Genomic DNA, 20,499 nt, shown 5'->3' with positions numbered 1-20,499 from the left:
ATGGAGGAATCACTGAGCAGGGGGAGGCAGGCCCGCTGACTCCACCCGCAGGGCACTTCGGGAGTAATATTGGCCAGCCACTCCCCCTCACAAGAAGAGCAGCCAGAGTCGGAGGAGCCGCCTCAAAAACTGGTACAATCGGTACAGTTAGATTTAGCCAGTACAGACCGTTAAAAGACGGTACTGTACCGGCTAAACCGGTACAGTTAGAGGGTATGCAGATGTTCTATTTCCACATAGCCCTGTTATACAGTACCTCTGTCCCTCTTTCAAAACCTCAATCCCACCACTTTCTTTTCTTTCTTTCTTCCCTTTTTTGTTTCACTCAGTTCCATTAAATTGTTCTGATTACTGTATTTTTCACAATTAAAAATGTAAGCTCATTGTTGATACCGTCTGCATTCAGTTGTTCGCTTTGTTACTCTTATGAGCGCTCTAAATAAATAATCAAAGTAAAGGCTAGATTGTGAGAAAACAGAAGAGCTGCAAATGAGAAACGTTATGGTAATAACCCCAGTGCCTTTAAGCCTTTACACTCCTGCAGTAACTTCACAAAGCTAAATGTATTTCTTTTTTTTCCATTGTTCCTTTTCTAATAAACATTCTATCCAATCTATGTTGAAAACATGGTACAATTTATCCTTAACAATCTCTAGTGTTAATCCACATCTGAAGTATAGCTTTATTTGACACTGTGCTGATAATAGACAACTATCTTTTACATCCCCTTGCTTCCCTCTGTCCCCCAACAGCCCATTGATCCGTAAAGGTGACATAGTTCACTAAATATTATCCTTAGTAATGGACAACTCCAAAAATAATGCTAGAGACCTGCTTCTCCTGAGTTGAAACCAAGACAAAATGCTGAATGAGGCATACCAGCTAGGGGAACAGTAAGCTTTACGGAATATGGTCAAAAACATTTCCTGCTATTGGATGTCCGGAATCAGCTTTCTAGACAGCTGCAAAGACCTAACCAATTTGTCACATGTCAATGATGGTATAAATGTAGTCCAGACCTTCATACCAGAAGTTATTTCCTCATGTTTTATATTTTGACATAAAAAGTTATAATGAAGGCATATGGCCCTCTTTTCAGCCGGTCTAGCTAATAGCATCATATCTAGTCTATTTTCTAAATCTTCCTCAGAGAATCCCCTCAACACAGAAACAACATAGTGTTTGGCTTGCATGTAAGCAAAAGGATATAAACCAAATGCCAGAAATTTATCTGAGACTTGAGTTTATGATAATGTTGACTTGGTCTCAATATCAATTAGTGCTTGAATAGTCGACAAGCCTTCCTCTTGAAGCTTAATAAATGGTTGGGAGGCTTTGCCTCCTTGAATTTCTGGGTTTCTTAAGAATGGGAGAAATTATAATTGTGTGCATAAAGGTTGACCTTTTGTCTGAGTATGTGCCACAACCTATGGGTGGACCATAATAAGGGGTTATTACGAATGTGACCTGGGATTTCCCAATCATGCTTATGAAGGAAACCTACCAAGCTACATTTTTCTGAGAATTATCCCACTACCATCATGTTTGCTCTTGCCCATACTGTACATCCAATCGCTAAGGAACCGTAGAACGGCCACGTGGTTAGTGTATGTGGGAAATGTATAATGTATGCCTCCATTAAATTGTGGCTGCTGCTAGTTAATTAGTCCAATACGTGGACATTTAAACCTCGAATTAAATTTTCTAAAATGCATTTTATGTAAACGTAAATCTTATTCAATAGAAGAGGAGGCACTTGTAGAAAATATAGCAACCTTGGAAAAGTCAACATTTTTATCAAATTACCCTGTCCTATATAGGAAAGCATTAAACGGCTCCAATCCTGCAGTTATCTTGATGTTTCCATCACTTTCTTTGTGATATTGATTGTACACATCTCAGAAGGTTGTCTAGAAAGCATATTCCCAGATAATCTATTGCAGCAGTAGCACATTTTACCGGGATGTGACTGCTCCAATGTGGCTTTGAGATATGAGGGTGCAAATACAATCCTGTCGATTTAAATAAGTTAACCATATAACCCGAGATTCAAAATCTCTTCAAGAACCTGTTCCGGGTTGTCAATAAACAATAAGACATCATCAGCGAATGCCGATAACTTTAATTCTGTCCCACCTACCCATATGCCTTTAAATAGTGACCAAGATTGTAAAATATGGAATAAGGGATCTATGCATAAATTATACAAAAGAGGTGATAGAGGGCAACCTTGGCAAGTGCCGCTGAACATATAAATCGAGTCCCCTCTTTGTCCGTTTAGCAATAACATTGTTGATGGTTGGGCATACAAATAACGTATAACTGTAAATCAATAGAAGAGCCAGCAATGTCCATCTTCTCTAGTACATAAAATAAATGGGACCAGGGCACATAATCAAAAGATTTGTTGGTGTCTAAACTTTTGATTTTAGGTAGAATTTTAAAATCAGCATTAAACAAGGAGATAGGATGATAGGAGTCCACTGCAAACTTTCCCTGGTTTAGGTATTAGTGACGTATACGGTATGCCTCTGAGAATGATGGGAATGATGGTTTATCCTATTATACAACTCTAGCAAAGTAGGCGTGAGTTCTGTCACTAATAATTTATCACAGATACCGGAAAATCCATCTGGGGATTTGTGGGATTGCAAATCTTTAATGACACTATAGTTATGATGCAAATATGTCTTTCATAAGTAATTCCTTTTGTTCTTGAGATATTTGAGGCAATTTGGATAATGATTGTAGAGAATGTTGCTTTTTAGTTTGTACAGGAAAATCTTTATAGAGAGAGCAATAGTAGTCTTGAAAAAGAGACAAGATTTCATTAGTAGAACGTTTTGTTATTAGCAGGATCTTTAATAGCTGAGATAAAAGAACATTTTTTATAAGGCTTAGACATAAGTACCAGTAACCTGCCTGATTTATTACCCCATCTACAGTATAATACATTTGTTTTGAGAAGTCTAATTTGAGTCAGTCTTGAGTTGTCAAAAAGGATTCTAAAAGTTACTGAGTGGGCAAAAAAATGGAAGATGAGGTTCAATGTAGATAAATGTAAGGTTATGCACCTTGGGAGACACAACCAGTGTGCAAGTTACAACCTTAGCGGAGAGGAACTGGGGAATTCCATACTTGAAAATGATCTAGGAGTCCAAATAGACAGCAAACTGGGATGTAGTGCCCATTGTAATGTAACTACAAAAAAGGCCAACAAAATTCTGGCATGTATTAAGAGGGGAATGGAAACTAGGGACTCAAGGGTAATTATGCCACTATATAAAGCATTGGTGAGACCTCACCTAGAGTACGGAGTACAGTTCTGGGCGCCACACTATAAAAAGGACATCATAGAATTAGAAAAAGTCCAAAGGCGAGCAACAAAGCTTATTAGGGGAATGGAGAATTTAAGCTACGGGGAGAGATTAAGCAATTTGGGACTATTTACATTAGAAAAGAGACGTTTAAGGGGGGACATGCTCAACATGTACAAGTATATCAAGGGCCAATATAAGGAACTGTCACACACCCTCTTCTCTACTAGAAAGGAATCTAGGACACAAGGGCATGAGTATAGATTATATAGAAATCCTTACAGGCTGTGAGTTTGGGGATAAGCCAAAAGCACAGTCAGCAGGAACCCCAGCGCTCCTAATCAAACTTTAGTGGAAACAACAAGTAGGTGGCAGCTGCTGCAGTTCACACCTGTGGGAATTGCCTGAACCCACAAATTTTAGTACTAGAAAAGGAAAAAAGGGGGGAAGTGGTGTGTATTGCGCTGCTAGCCACAAATAAATCTAGGGGAATATACTCCACAAATAAATAAAATCAAAATAGACCAATGTGCAAAGATGAGGTGGACACACTGCTTTAAAAAAGTATAAATTTTATATAATTAAATACCTTGAATATAAGACAAACAATTAATAATAAACATAAGAATAAAAATAAAAAATACAAATTATAAAAATAAAAAGCACAGTAAGTACACTATAGATCTGTTGGACAGGATAATAAATAACAATCTTTAATAGGATAAAGGTTAGACGTTATTGGCTTAGGGGTGCACCGCTGTAGATAGATCGTATAAGTAGTTAGGAGTCGAATAATAAATGCTGTTATAATGTTATTGAAATGGTGGTTAGTGATGCTCAGTCCAATGCAGGTTATTATTTATGAAGATGAGGTTAGTAATGATTAGCAGTCATTTGTACAAATAGAATGAATGCAGTGGAAGTCAAATGCGACTAGGCTCCATGCCGGTATAAATATATATGAGAGCGGCAATAGAACAAGCAGCACTAGGACGCAGGGGTTTTGGTTGGTTGTCTCACCCTGTGTCAGTAACGGCTTGAGCGGTCTGTTGGTTGCTCCGTTCTCGGGGTGCGGGTGGCCGCCGGTAGTTGTCCTCTGCGGGTCACCTTAGAATAGGTGCCGGCGGGTAAAAGCCTCTCCTCCCGTCGCACGGAGCGTCCGAATATGCAGACTGCGGTGGTATTGAAGAAAAAGCGCTTGTTGTTAGTGGAGGCGCTGGGAAGCCGTATGCAGCGTGATTACTCCTGGGTCAGCGGTCAGCCTCTAACGTCTCAATGCAATGACGTCAACGCGTTTCGTCTCCCACGTTGTATGGAGACTTTTTCAAGACGGATCCGTCTTGAAAAAGTCTCCATACAACGTGGGAGACGAAACGCGTTGACGTCATTGCATTGAGACGTTAGAGGCTGACCGCTGACCCAGGAGTAATCACGCTGCATACGGCTTCCCAGCGCCTCCACTAACAACAAGCGCTTTTTCTTCAATACCACCGCAGTCTGCATATTCGGACGCTCCGTGCGACGGGAGGAGAGGATTTTACCCGCCGGCACCTATTCTAAGGTGACCCGCAGAGGACAACTACCGGCGGCCACCCGCACCCCGAGAACGGAGCAACCAACAGACCGCTCAAGCCGCTACTGACACAGGGTGAGACAACCAACCAAAACCCCTGCGTCCTAGTGCTGCTTGTTCTATTGCCGCTCTCATATATATTTATACCGGCATGGAGCCTAGTCGCATTTGACTTCCACTGCATTCATTCTATTTGTACAAATGACTGCTAATCATTACTAACCTCATCTTCATAAATAATAACCTGCATTGGACTGAGCATCACTAACCACCATTTCAATAACATTATAACAGCATTTATTATTCGACTCCTAACTACTTATACGATCTATCTACAGCGGTGCACCCCTAAGCCAATAACGTCTAACCTTTATCCTATTAAGGATTGTTATTTATTATCCTGTCCAACAGATCTATAGTGTACTTACTGTGCTTTTTATTTTTATAATTTGTATTTTTTATTTTTATTCTTATGTTTATTATTAATTGTTTGTCTTATATTCAAGGTATTTAATTATATAAAATTTATACTTTTTTAAAGCAGTGTGTCCACCTCATCTTTGCACATTGGTATATTTTGATTTTATTTATTTGTGGAGTATATTCCCCTAGATTTATTTGTGGCTAGCAGCGCAATACACACCACTTCCCCCCCTTTTTCCTTTATGAGTATAGATTAGAAGAAAAAAGATTTAATTCAGCTAGTAGAAAGAATTTCTTTATGGTCAGAACAGTCAAACTCTGGAACTCTCTTCCCAGAGAGGTGGTAACGGCTGGCTCATTAAATGCGTTCAAGGCAAAGTTGGACAAACATTTACTGGAGAAAAACATCCATGGGTACAAATAAGAAATATAATTTGTCTGTAAAATATCAGAACCTACCAAATCAGCAATGGATATCTATACCAGGTTGAACTAGATGGACGCAAGTCTTTTTTCAGCCTTACCTACTATGTAACTGTCTAATATCGCCTTGCATCAAAGCCTTTGAGGTTCTCCAAAACAATGTCATCCCAGTGCTCTAAGTAATCTTGGGCGTTCCCATGAAAATTTGGCAATGTGGTGGGTGCGAGGGGCAGGCAGCTGAGATCAGTGGATTTTCGCTGCCCATCCGCTTTCCGCACAGGGTGCCCGCAGACCTAAGACACCACAGATGTCACAGGTCTGCAAACGCAGTTAAAATCATTTTGTGGTCGGCAACCATCGAATGTTTGTCTCCGAATTCAATGAATTTTTTTGTGGTATTGGAAAAAGTAAATAAAAAGAAATAAATTGTGTAAGTGACACAATACTAAATGATGAAAAAAATGTGTTTGGGGGGAGAGCTCCAAAACTCGTACCAAAACTCACAGTGAGGTGGGAGTGAACATGTGTGTAAAGGTATCTTTGATCTTTACGGGGTTACCCGTGTAAGATAACATGCAACAATATACCAAATAGATAGTGTCGATCTCCAGATATCAAGTGCGTACTGTACTCACTATGGTGACGGAAGCATTAAAGCATATCAAGGTTTCTTTAATGGGATGTGTCGACCTCTCAGGGGATCAGCACGTGTAGATAAATAACTCAAATTACCAAGGTAGGTGCGTACCGTACTCACTCAATGGAATGGTGTAATAAACACATAACGGTTTCTTTCAAAGCACAGATATACCTCAGTCCAAATAATGCTTTTTACCTCATGGGTATGTGGATAAGGCAAAGAAATGGACTGGTCTCAGTAAAATACAATGAATAAAAGTTTGACTGCAATGTAACAAATTGGCCAATAGCCAGGCATACAGTGAAATATAAAATGTAAAAACAATAACACTCACTTCTCTGCCAACATGTTTCGGCGGTCACAGCCGCCTTTCTCAAGGATAGCTACCTATCCTTGAGAAAGGTGGCTGTGACCGCCAATGCAGTTAGAAGTATAAGTACGCAATAAAGCAGGTCCCCATGTTAGCGTTCATGCCACTGGTGCGGCCTGCATACAGGCCGCCAACATATGCAGCCAGACTCCGCTGGTAAAAGGTGCTCCTGGGTTAATACAGGTCCCAATCTTTTCCGCAGCACCTGATCTCTATAGCGTAGCACTTATAGCTTCCAAACAATATCAGTAAAGGCAGATGATTATAGATTTTCGGATGAAGCTTCAGGAGCTAAGCCAAAAAGCGGTTAGATGCCCCGCCACTGGAAGTCGCTAAATTTATTTCTGAAATTTGTGGTCTACTCCCTTTCCAACTCCCTTGCCAAACAGAATTCTAAATGATCTAACAAAAATGGCTATTGTATACTGTACTTCTTTTAGGTTGTACTGTACTTTGGTTTCTATGGTAGATCCCAAATATAACAAAAGCAACATCCAACTAAAACCCTTGTATAGTAAAAACAAACAAGTAACAAAACAACCACATAAATGATACAATCAAAAGTCTGTCGTAGTTCAGTTTATTAATATGTGTATCACAAATGCTCACAATATCAAAGCATTTTCCTCAGCATGCTAGATGGAGACATTATATATAAAAAAAATAATATTTTTTAATTTATCTTGAAAAAGGTTTGAACATTTCCAAGTTCTGTCCTTACCTATATCTACGTTTTCACACTGTCCTGAAAATATCATTTGTTTGCTGTACGTCCAAAGCAACACGAGTATAACAAAAACAAAAGGGAACATTAGCAGGGAAAGGAATTAAGGATGCACACTGAGATTACTTGTACACTAAGGATAGAAAAGCATCAATATACTGCCTTCACAGTAAGCAACAACAGCTTAGTAACAGTGATTTACGGGATCCTGGAATCTGAAGCAAAAAATTCACTAGACGAAGATCATAAGCATTAGCCATATAGCACGGAGCCAGGGTCCAGGTATCAGCCTAGCACAAGGCTTCCCTGGATTCCATTCGAAGCACAACGTAGTTCGACATTACTCTTCAAGTATTATCATATCACAGATTTATTTTAATTATTGTGGTATCTGTATGTGGATTATGGCAAAAATCAAACAAAATAAGTATGCCTTGTAAATAAATATATATATATAAAAAGATTAGATAGGCTATATCTGTTTGTCATGTACGGAGTTATATAAATGTGCAGGACATTTAATAAACCATTATTCAGGACATCATTGTCCCTTTGTTTGTGTCAGTTACTGCATGCACAGGCAGGTCGAGGCAGTTAATGGATTATCATAGTAACAATACAACTACAGTATGACTACAGAACACACACACAGTGCCATCATACGAAAAGCCTTCCCAGAAGGAAGTGTGCAGATAGACACTATACAGGCTGCTCTTCATGGCACAACTTTACTGGAACGGATGGTTACACTACAAAATGGGAACACGGAGTGCTTGGTGGATGCGTTGTGTGCTCTAACATTCTGTAAATTCCTTCTTTATTCTATCAGCTCCTGATAAAAGAAACTGGTGATCCCTAGAAGAAAAGAAATAAATACAAGAGATTATAATCCTATTTAGCAAAGTATAAATTTGATCAATTACTGTTCTGTCAACACATAAATCTGGGATAAAATGGAATAAACATTGATGTAGGTGTAGTACGTAGATCTTGCATGGCATATTCCAAATGGGTGGGTTGGCAGGTAATATCCTGAGAATTGTGGATTGGATTGCTCTAGTGTGAATGTGAATGATCTTGTCATTGACTTAACACTTTCTGTTTAATGCCCCCTACACATGGTGTGATTCAGGGTCACTTTTGATTTAATTTTGACTATGTAGTCAAAATCAAATTGAAATCGAACAGTTTACAGCCGCATTCGATAACGATTCGATGCCATTGCGTGCTCCCGTTCATTCTATATTGAATAGAAAAATAGACTGCGCAGGCAGGACTATATAGTACAGATATAGGGGGTTATTCTGGTTTACTCCTTCTGGCAAATTCCTTCTCAAATGGACAAAACCATGTGCACTGCAGGTGGGGTAGATGTTACTTGTGCAGAGAGAGTTAGATTTGGGTGAGTTATTTTGTTTCTGTGCAGGATAAATACTGACTGCTTTATTTTTACACTACAATATAGATCTCACTTTGAAGTAAAACCCCACCCAAATCTAATTCTCTCTGTGCAAGTTACATCTGCCCCACCTGCAGCGCACATGGTTTTGTCCATTTAAGAAGGGATTTTCCAAAATGAGTAAACCAGAATAACCTTTGCCTTTGCAAGTGAACCAAAATAAGGGCTTAAGGGGGTTATTGACATCCATTCGGTCCTCTGTGCAATCGCAAACTTTCGGTTTGCCGGGTGCACGCTCCCATGTGGGCGTTCTCATGGTAATGAGGCAGTGACGCAGGTGCGGGCGGCTGGCAGCTGACATCACCAGATGTCAGCTGCCTGCCCATATCCATCCCAGCGTACACACATATGGAAGTGACTTAAAAGTCACTTTTATATGTGTGCACGCACCACATCTTTCGATGGTCGCCAACCATCGAAAAATGTGGACGGTTACCCGAGGCATACGATTGGATGTTTATGCAAAACATCCATTCGCAGCCTGTGCAGGTGAACTCGCACTGCGAGGGGGGGGGCATTCACTCGCCGGGAGGGGTTTGGTGGACTCGCAAGGCTGCGAATTTGCAGCCTTGCGAATCAACCAGAATAACCCCCTAAGTGTAATGATACCACTCGCGCACCCTTAATTACAGTAATTGTGCTTCAGGTGGAGGTGAAACCAATTATTTACAACTGAGCACTGCTGTTAGAAGTACATGATGCTAGGAACCATGTGCAGGGTAAGAAATGCACTGTCTACAAAACTGATGTGTATGAAATACTGCACCAGACTTATTGAGAGCAAGCCTTGTGCTCTAGGTGGTGCAAGATCATGTCATGACATACTTCCCAGCATGACCCTCTCCAGGAGGGACACATTGCTCTGCTACTGCACTTCCCTCTGTATGATTGCCATCACCTGTTGAAGGACCTTTCTGATGCATTAGGGCTATTTCCCACACTCCGGCTCCTGCCGGACGGCGAAATCCCGCACGGCCAGGAAGCCATGCCGCACTAAGTTATTTAGAATGGAGGGGATGGCCACAGCCCGGCAGCCGTCCCTTCCAGTGGTGGGATCCGGCTGCAACAGCACGGGCGGGCCGTGGCCGTCCCGTGTGAATGGATACAATAGTGTCCATTGACAACTACTTTGCACGGCACGGCTTTTGGCCATGCGGGATTTTGCTGTCCGGCAGGAGCCGAAGTGTATTAAATAGCCCTTAACCTGTTCAACACAGAAGAAGGTAATCATGCATTAAGAGGAAATTGCAGGAGTAGAGCATTGTGTCCCTGCTGGAGAGGGTCATGTTGGGAGGTATGTCATGATGTTTCAGGTGACAACATCTGCCAGTCTCACTTCTACAGTGGTGATTTACTTCCATGAAGCACATGACAGCTTTGTCAGTTACGTACCTCCCAACATGACTCTCTCCAGGGGGGACACTATGCTCTGCTCCTGGACTTTCCTATTAATTTATGATTGCCATTACCTGTGGGGAAACACCTTTCTTATTAGTAAACCTGTCAACACAGGCAGAGCCGGCCTTAGGCATAGGCAAACTAGGCAATTGCCTAGGGCATTTGGAATGCCTAGGAGCACCAGCAGCTTCTGCTGATTAAAATGATATGCAGAATGCCTATATTCTGTGTGTGAGTGAGGCTGTATCTGCACATGAAATAGTGTATTCATGGAAATCACTGTAACATAGCATTCCGTATGCAGGTACAGCCACAGTCGCACACAAAATATAGGCATGCCGCATATCATTTTAATCATTGGAAGCTCCTTGTGTGTGCTGGTCATAACAATGAAATAAGATGACATTTCAGCAAAAAAGGCACCCAACGTTAGCAGACCTGGCCAGGAGCTGCATGGCCTATTGAGGCAAGCTGTATGAGGAAACATCTGTATCCAAGCAGAGGCAGAGGTCACAGTGTTAGCGGCTGTGCGAGTGCTGTCTGCGGGTGGGTTGGTTGTGCAATAGTTTTCGGCATATGTGTAAGGGGCATTATGTGTGTCATGTATAAATGCATTAATAATGTGCGACATATGTGTAACAGGCATTATGTGTGTCATGTGTATAAGGGCATTAATAATGTGCAACATATGTGTAATGGGCATTTTGTGTGTCATGTGTATAAGGGTATTAATAATGTGCAACATATGTGTAAGGGGCATTATGTGTGTCATTATGTATATGAAGGGCATTAATAAAGGTTGGCATAATGTGTAAAGGGCATTATGGTTATAAGGACATTAATAATGTGTGTCATGTGTAAGGGGCATTACTGTGTGGTATTATCAGGGGTGCCGAGAGAAAGGGGTAGGGGGTACAAATTACCCAGGCCAAAGTCTGATGGAAGGGCCCAGTGAGGGCCCCTGGGCCCCCTCCCCTTAAGGGACAGCAGCAGCTGCAGCTCTTTTCCTCTGCCCAGCACACACTGCTTTGTGCTGGGTTGCAGTGTGGCCATGGAGGTGCTTAAAATACAATATTTTCTCAGGATTTTTTCTAAGGGTATAATGTGAATAATGTGAGGAGTAATGTACATAAGGTATAGTGGTACTACTGTGTGATGTAACGTGAATAAGGGACACCTTTGCATGATATAATGTGAATAAAGTGGCACTACTGTGTGGCATAATTTGAATTGGGGGTACTATTGTGTGGCCATGCCCCTTCCCAGCAAGAACACACCCCTGTTTTGGGCTGCACACCGAATGTGTGCACTGTTTCTATTTAAAATATTGCGGGTAGGAGCACCAAAATGATGACTGATATGATGTGGGTTGATGGTGCTGGGAAAGGGGAGCAGGGTCAGAGGCGGAACTAGTGGAGGTGCTAGGGGGCACCAGCCAAAATCTTGCCTAGGGCGTCATTTAGGCTAGGGACGGCTCTGAATACAGGTGATGGCAATCATATCTTAAGAGGAAAGTCCAGGAGCAGAGTAGTTTTTCCCTCCTGCCATGTTGGGAGGTATGCAGTTGTAGTGGTTACAAGGCTGCATACTGGCCAGATGCAGAATGCGCAGCCACTAAGCAAGAAAAAGTCATTAAAATTCCTTTTGGATTTTAAACAAACATTTTTCAATGAATATGGAAATGTATTAAACAATTGAGTTAAATAGCCAGCAATATAGTATCTATTAGCAAACATTTGAGAACCATGTCCACCGTAGATGAAAACCTATTACTAAATAAACTGCATGAGCTGTATGTGCAGGCTACGCACACATATAAATAAGCAGAGACAAGTCGTTACCAGATGAATTGATTAGATTTAAATCAAAGCATTTGCTTAAGTAATTTAAAACCAAATGTATTTTACAGCTGTTAAGTGGAGCTGGAAGCAAGTGCTGCCTGGGTACAAGAGCAAGTGGAGAGACATTTACCTCCTTACACCATCTCATACTGATTTGCAGTGATAAACCGGGAAAGACAGCATGCCAGGAGCATTCCAATCAGCTGTAAGAGAGAGAAGCAGGATTCATATATTAGGCTGCAATCAGGTTCCGTTTTATATTAGTAAATATCATCTATTTCCCTGTGTATATTGTATTTATAAAAGTGCTGCTTTGTTTTAGAACAAGAACAAATAATTACTAAATAACTGCTACTTTATACAGATGGGTTCTCATACATATAGGACCTTATTCAGGTTCCATCGCTCCCCTGCGCATGTGCAGACGCAGGGTGTGTGCGGCCACACGGCGGCGAGCTGGGTTACTCCCCATGGGAACCTCCAGCGTTTCATGGGCGTTCCCATGAGAACTCTAGGCATCGCCCGGTGACGTGGATAGGGGGGCAGCTGACATTACCGGATGTCAGCTGGCCGCCCACTTCCTCCCGAGGGTGCACGCATATCTAAGTGACCTGAGAGTCACTTTGGTATGCGTGCACCTTGGTCGGCAACCATCAAAAGATGGGGGTGGTTCCCCCTAGCCTGCGAATAGATGTTTACTGTATGTTAAACATCCATTCACAGCCAGTGAGGGCGAACCCGCGCTGCGAGGCATTCGCTGAGTGGGGTTTGATGGACTCGCAAGGCTGCGAATGCGCATAGAGAAAAAACTAGAAAGAGATATGAAAATATCTACTCAAGGCGCTTTGGTATGGGTGAGCCTGGCTGAAGCAGCAACCTGAAAGAGGGGGAGTCAGCCCCAATACAATATAGGAAACAAAAGGGAGTGGTAGATTGCGCTAAAATTTGGATGTTTTGAGATTAAATTAAATAGAATTAAAAAGAAATAAGGGGGAGGGTGGTCAGGTGTGTACAGAAAAATCCACCTTAAATTCCACATACTGGCTCTCCGGATGACGTATGGGTGACAATTGATCTGAATGTTACTTTTTATACTTCATTCTTTAATGATTTTTTTAGTGATTTATGTCTTTTATTGTAATATACAATGTTGTATGATTAAAAACCCTTTTTTCTGTACACACCTGACCACCCTCCCCCCTTATTTCTTTTTAATTTTATTTAATTTAATCTCAAAACATCATAATTTTAGCGCATTCTACCGCTCCCTTTTGTTTCCTAGAATGCGCATAGAGATCTGGCCACACGCCCATGGGCAAATTGGCTGGGACACATAAATCCTGCAAAAGTGATACTGTCACTAGGCCAACCCTATTTAGGTCGACCTGCATTGGGTCAACCACTGAAGGTCGACAGGGTCGTCACCTGAAATAGGTCGACGTGGCTAAGATTGACAGGGTTAGAAGGTCGACACAAGCATTAGGTCAACAATGGCAAGGTCGACAGTCAAAAGGTTGACATTCTTCCCTTTTTTTAGCCGACATGTGCAGACAGGCGGTTATTTTATGCCACATCATCCACCCACTATGGCATTGTGGGAGAATAACATACTGCCTAATACGACCTAATGCTGCTTGTGTCGACCTTCCAACCCTGTTAACCTGTTTCAAATGTCGACCTAAGCACTGTTGACCTTCAGTGGTCGACACATTGCATGCTGACCTAAACTGGGTCGACCCAATGACCCATATCCCTACTAAATTGGCCAAATTGAACAGGGATCGTGGTGCTTAGCCGCCATTAGGCATCCGGATAAATGTTACCCAATTATAGTCCATACAATTCCCTATTTCCAAGTAACAAGTTGGTGCATTATGCAACTCCATGTTATGACTTAGGGCCTAATTCAGACCTGATCGCAGGGCACATTTTCTTTGCAAATGAACAAAACCATGTGCGCTGTAGGTGGGGCAGATGTAACATGTGCAGAGAGAGTTAGATATGGGTGAGTATTTCTGCAGGGTAAATACTGGCTGCATTATTTTTACACTACAATTTAGATTTCCGATTGAACATACCTCACCCAAACCTAACTCTCTCTGCACATGTTACATCTGCCCCACCTGCAGTGCAGCATGGTTTTGTCCATCTGCAAAAATTGCAGCCTTGCTAACAGGTCTGAATCAGGGGCCACTAAACTGAAAGGCAATCTGTCAGATGTCTGTAAGACCACTGTAAGCTGGACACTTGTGAGCAAAATTAAACAAAGGGCAATACGGCAGCTTATTTCCAAACATGGTCCACGAATATTGCAACAAATTTAAGACAGAAGGAATAAATCAATAAATCAATAAATCAAGAGAAATTATGAAATGCAATATAATGGATGAACATGAACAAAGGTCAAAATAGCACTGCAGTGAGGTGCCAGGCAATTAATTATGTGTTATTGTGCTCCTACATTGCTACACTCTACAACAGGTGGTATTCAGTGTGGCAGGCGAGGGGGTTTGTATGGCGAGGATGGGTTTTCCCATGCCAAAAACAAGCGATCCTCGTCGTCGAACCCCCTTGCCGTCCCCTCACCTCATTCGATGCAAGAGGTAAATCCTCAGTGCAAGAGGACAGTGAGGATCCATTTAAACAGAGAGGTTTGCGGCGAATGTAGCGAGTCCGCTGCATTTTGTTGCGAGCCATGACGTTTTAACAGCCATACTCGCAGTTTCCACCTCGCCTCAGTGAATAGGCGAGATGCAAACAGCGAGTGAAGGGGAGTTGAATACTGACGATGAACTATCACCGCATCTCACCGCCAGGAGCATTGAATATACCACAGCAAGCGAGATGTACTAAAAGGGAATGCGGCTAAAAATCTGAGAACTTCTGTTCCTGGAGCTTGGACCCAATGAGCATCTCATTTTCCTTTGAGATGGATCCGGCGGTCTCCACACTGAGGGCTTTATTCTAGTTCACTCTTAGAGGCAAATTCCTTCTCAAATGGACAAAAACATGTGCACTGCAGGTGGGGCAGATGTAACATGTGCAGAGAGAATTAGATTTGGGTGGGGTTTTTCTCCAAAGTGAGATCTATATTGCAGTGTAAAAATAAAGCAGTCAGTATTTACCCTGCACAGCAGCAGAATAAATCACCCAAATCTAATTATATCTGCACCTGTTACATCTGCCTCCCCCTGCAGTGCACATGGTTTTGTCCATCTGAGAAGGAATTTGCCTCTAAGAGTGAACTAGAATAAGGCCCTGAGTGTATAATTTAGAGAGCTGTCCTCAGCCATTTTAATCACGATTCTAGGTACATACCATTATTATTTTTATACCGCTATGTACCCGATAAGTTGCAGGCTTTATTTCAATTGAAAATGTGTTACGTAGTAAATCTTGCTCTATATATTATATTCAGACCATGTAAATGAATAGAAAACATTGTGCGGATTAGTTTTTACATTATATTATTCTATCCTCCACTTAACTATAAAAAGGAGAATTACTGAAGTTTGATTTAGCAAAATTGCATGTATTTTGGCACTCTGATGTGTGATTTATAAAGTGTACGGTTTATTAAAGCCCAAACCACACATCAAAGCGCATCGATTGAATCTGTCGGATCTAAAACCACAATCCCCATTTACAAAGTGTCTAACTTTCAAAGCATTGGTGAGTAAACCGAAGAAAAACCTATATATACCCAAGGAAAAGTGACGGGTATAAAGCCTGCCAAATCTTGTGGTTTAAAGGCCCCCATACATCGAGGCGATTTGGTCCGATTCCGGCCGATTGCGACCAATCGGCCTGTTAAATCGGACCAAATCGCCTCTCCCTGACATGCAGTCGGGTCCGATGCGCGGTCCAGTGCGCATCAGACCCGACTAGGTGGTCGGACTGGCTGGCCGTCCGACCACCCGTTCTGGGGCGGGAAGCAGGGACGCATGCGATCCATCACGGATCGCATGTGTCTCTGCCGACGGGAAGGTCCCTGCGGCTCGCACTCTGTCGGGTGTCCGTACACTGCTGCGAGACGTCGCAGGCAGTGTATGGGCACCTTAAAACATACATACACATAGGGGTGGGGTATAGCAGGTCCACATTGTTTAGGTCGAACCCAAACAGTCATCATGCACAGGTGGACACTGGAAAAAGGTTGACACAAGCAAAATGGTAAAACTGAAAAGTAAGACACATGAAAAGGTTGACATGAGTTTTTAACTCTTTTGGGGTTTATACATCACCCGCCATGCGGATGGAGTCCATGTAGATGGTAAAGTATAAAAAGGTTAAAAAAAAAAATTTGAATAAAGAAACTCATGCATCAGCCATATACTGTACATGTTCATCTTTTGCTTGTGTCATCCTTTTGTCCATGTTGGCCATATGGTGTTGACCTGTTGACTTAGGCCCTAGACTTTGGTATACCGACATATATATAGTACTGCTCCAGTAGTATTAAACACAATAATAATTCTTCTTTTTAAGAAGCCTACCACACAGGATCACCAGGGACAGCCCCAGGCTTCAGCCGGGCAGGGTTAATCCTGGAGGGGGGGACCCCTATATTGGGGAGGGGGGTTCCCATCATTCCCCAGTGTCCCTCTCTGGTCAGGGGGATAATGCTTCGGCTGCTGGACCTTATATAATAAGTGTCCCCCGGCTTTGGCATTACCCTGCTGGCTGGTTGGGCCTGGTGCTGGTTCTCAAATACAGGGGACCCCTACTCATTTTGTCCCCCATATTTTGGGAACCAGGACTAGCCCTTGAGCCTGGTGCTGGTTAAAAAAAGTCCAGGGATCCCATATGTCGTTTGACGCATAATTTGTTTTAAACCAGGACCGTCTCTTTGAGCCAGGGGCTGTTTACATTTTGTCAATTTTTTAAACACTGTAGCCTGCAAGGATCTGACTCATCCGTGCAGGCTGCCAACTCGTATTTGTATTTCTAAATATGAATACCTATATGGTGGCATACGGCCACGTAAACAATCAGGAGAATACGAATCGATGCCGGTCGTATGAATTTGTACCTGGTCTCGGTCATATTTTAGGACCTTAAATACCTGTATATCTTATTTAAGCCAATATATCTTTTGACACAAATAAATGGCTACAAAACTCCAATATCCATTTCAGAAGCAAATTCAGGGTTTTGAAAGGGGAGATTTCAACTTTGCCTTTCAGAATGAGAAATCAGGCTTATTGGCCAGGTATACTTGCATATACTAGGAATTTGTTTTGGATTGCTGTGCAACAGACAGGTTGGTAACAAGTAAACAGCGACAGAACAGATATATAACACGTACAGATAAACACTTGATGTACCCTGAGGAGGGTGATGGACAAGGACAGGAGAGACATGGAGACATATTTTGACTGAGCTGCACAGCACCTAGGCAGCCATCAGCGGCGACAATTGGGCATTGCAACAGCCAGGTAGGTAACAAGTAAACGGTGACAGTGCAGATATATAACAATATAACACGTACAGATATACACTAGATGTACCCTGGGAAATGAGATGGATAAGGACTGGAGAGACACGGGTTACACAGCTGCACAGCTCCTAGGCAGCCATCAGCATTGCCATCTTGGTCACTGTTACTTCCAGGGCAGCAGCAGGCCCTAACAGGCCATTTTTGTTATTAGCATATTACAGTGACTGAGTCCCGAGGTTGTCCTTTTGTGAAGCTGAGGAGTGGGCCAGCGTGCCTGGGGGCCTTGGTTGGGGGGTGAGCCAGTGTGTGGGGAGAGAAGTGAAGCCGGGGGCTGAAGCTGAGCCTTCGAATTACAGGTGAAGTAATTAGCTCCACTGTCACCAACAAACATTTATTTACATTGTAATAGGTATACACACTCTACAAACTTCATATGGTAAAGCCACCACAGACTGGATTTTAAGGCACAGGATAATTAAAAGTTACGCCACTGTAATAGAGGGTATTCCCTGCCCCCTTTCACTTACTCTGGCCAATCAGAGGTGCCCCAGGTAGTAAGTGATGTGCACAGTAAGAAGACAGGTAGAAGTCAATGACTTGTGCCTATGTAAATATGTAAATATGTATCTTCAGTTGGATGCTGATCGTACATGCAAATACATGGCATCTGATTCACTACTTCTGTAGCCAGTCTGCTCACCCACAGCCCTGTAACTTCGATGAGCTCTGTAATTGCATATAGTCCACTAATGCATACACAATAGCGCATGAGTTGAGATGACTCTGGTTGGCGTCTCTGTACCTGGGTGACAGCTTCACTTCCTAACATAAGCAGCTCAGTAGCCTGGAGAATTGCAATAGCAATTGCATACAAACATTAATTAGTCCCAGAGAACAGAATATTAATACAGAAATCTGCGGCTTGAATGCCTCTTAACCTTTGTGTTAATTATAAGGTGTGATTACAATCTGTGAAATGTAGTGACATGAGTGATGTGATAGACAATGGAAGCTAAAATAGAATTTCATCCATAAATAGTTGTCACAGTGGTCTATCTGAAGTCTGTTAAACAATTACAGTGTAGAACAAAGGTTGCTTTCCATTCTAGCGACTGATAATGCGGACACCACAGGTCGTTCATTCTGTCCAGTGATCAATGCATGCTGCGCAGTGAAAACATATTTCACACATCAAGTCAATATTTTCTCTTGGTTTCTATCATCTCCTGTGGAGTAATGAGAGTGCCTGGCACAGCTACTGTAGTGGATATGACATCAGCGTGAATGTGGGCTGGGTGTAGCTTGGTTTTATCATTAAATCTTAGCTACACGAAGACCTGCGATTTCTTCCCTCCCTTATGCTATATATTGCATTTTTGATTATAGTTAACAAAATAAAAAAAATGCACCTTCTCTAGAGATACGTCTCAATCAACTGTTAAGGTGCCCATACACTGCTGCGACGTCTCGCAGCAGTGTTCGGACACCCGATACCCTGCAAGTCGCAGGGAAGCATGCGATCCGTTGTGATGGATTGCATGCATCCCTGCTGTCCCACCCGCCTCGCCGCGTGGAGGGAGGTCCCAGAACGGGTGGGCGGACGGCCAGCCGGTCTGACCACCTGGACCGTGCATCGGACCCGACTGCATGTCAGGGAGAGGCGATTTGGTCCGATTTAACTGGCTGATTGGTCGCAATCGGACGAAATCGGACGAAATCGCCTCAGTGTATGGGCACCTTTAGAGTAGGAGCTAGCAGTAAATATACATTTCAGCATGAAACACAGCTCACATACTTGCAGGATAATATGGTTACTTATAGCAGGACTGGCTAGGCTGCTTGGATTTGTATGTGGGGATCCAGATGATAGGTCTTCAGTTGACACCATATGGTCGACATTCCCAAGGAGAAAGTTTTTTCCAATTTTTTTTGGGGGGGGGATCTTTTCATACTTTACCACCTATGTGTAGTACGATTAGGAAGTTGGAGTGGCAGAAAGCATGGCAAGTGTATTAAGGTATGCAAGGGTATGTGGTTTAATAATTGGGGGTCCACGTTTTCAGGTGTTGACATTGACACATAATTTTTTTTGAAACTCATGCTTCTCATTTGTCAGCTTTTTTCCATTGTTGACCATGTGCATTTCTGCCTTTTGGTGTCGACTTATTGACTGTTGATCTTACGGATGATCTTACCATAGTCAGCAGTAAGTGCAAAAGAAGCAAGAACTGAAGCATAATAATGGCCATAAAGCAGTCACGTACATTGAGGCATATAATCCGGTGTTTTAAATATATTAAGGATATGAAAAATACAAATAATATATCATAAATATCTTCTTTGTATGGTTGTAACCATTTTTAAATTCAAATGTCTGGAGTATAAAGTCTATGGCTGTTGAGGTAGTGCCTCCCATGCCTATCTTCTCCACACATCTCTGATCAAAACTGTCCAAATTTCCAGCAGTATACTGTACTCACAATTCTAAATAAAAATCCAAGATTTTAATTTTGTGTGTTTTATGTATGTGAGCTTTTCAAAAAATATTCAGGAATACTGGCGCTTATCTATAGATTATGCAGCTAGGAACCAATGTGGTAGGTGTTTGTCAATCACCAATAGAGAAAACAGTAGAGAGAGAAAAATCACACGGTAACCTTTAGCGCTATCTATAGTCACATGTATAGACGAATGACATAATTCCGAAACGCGTTAAGTGTTTGAGTACTGTCCACCTTGGATTGACTGCTCTGCGGCCCCACTCACCGTGCTGTGGAATCCTTGTGCCGGCGCCTGGACTCCTTCAACCTCCGTGACATCTTGGGGTGAGAGACTGTGCGTGGAGGAAGCCCAGCAGTTTGCCTGGTGGATTGGTTTATTGTTGCTTTTAT

General features: G+C 42.3%; 1 protein-coding gene across 1 annotated transcript in view; it reads right to left on the bottom strand.

The window, feature by feature from the left end:
- Nucleotides 1–7,309: 7,309 nt before the first annotated feature.
- Nucleotides 7,310–20,499, bottom strand: part of TSPAN7 (tetraspanin 7) — a 98,572-nt gene continuing 85,382 nt past the window's right edge. Inside the window, exons 7-8 of the mRNA XM_083172614.1 lie at nucleotides 12,299–12,371; nucleotides 7,310–8,325 (exon numbers count right to left, since the gene is read on the bottom strand). Of these exons, the coding sequence (XP_083028740.1) occupies nucleotides 12,303–12,371 (69 nt within the window). The 3' untranslated portion in view covers nucleotides 7,310–8,325; nucleotides 12,299–12,302. The remainder of the gene's footprint in view (nucleotides 8,326–12,298; nucleotides 12,372–20,499) is intronic.

This window comes from Crinia signifera, chromosome 2 (genome assembly GCF_055691185.1).
Source record: "Crinia signifera chromosome 2, ASM5569118v1, whole genome shotgun sequence".
Classification (NCBI taxonomy): Eukaryota; Metazoa; Chordata; class Amphibia; order Anura; family Myobatrachidae; genus Crinia; species Crinia signifera.
The sequence above is the reverse complement of the archived record's forward strand: the minus strand, read 5'-3'. Positions and strand labels throughout refer to the sequence as shown.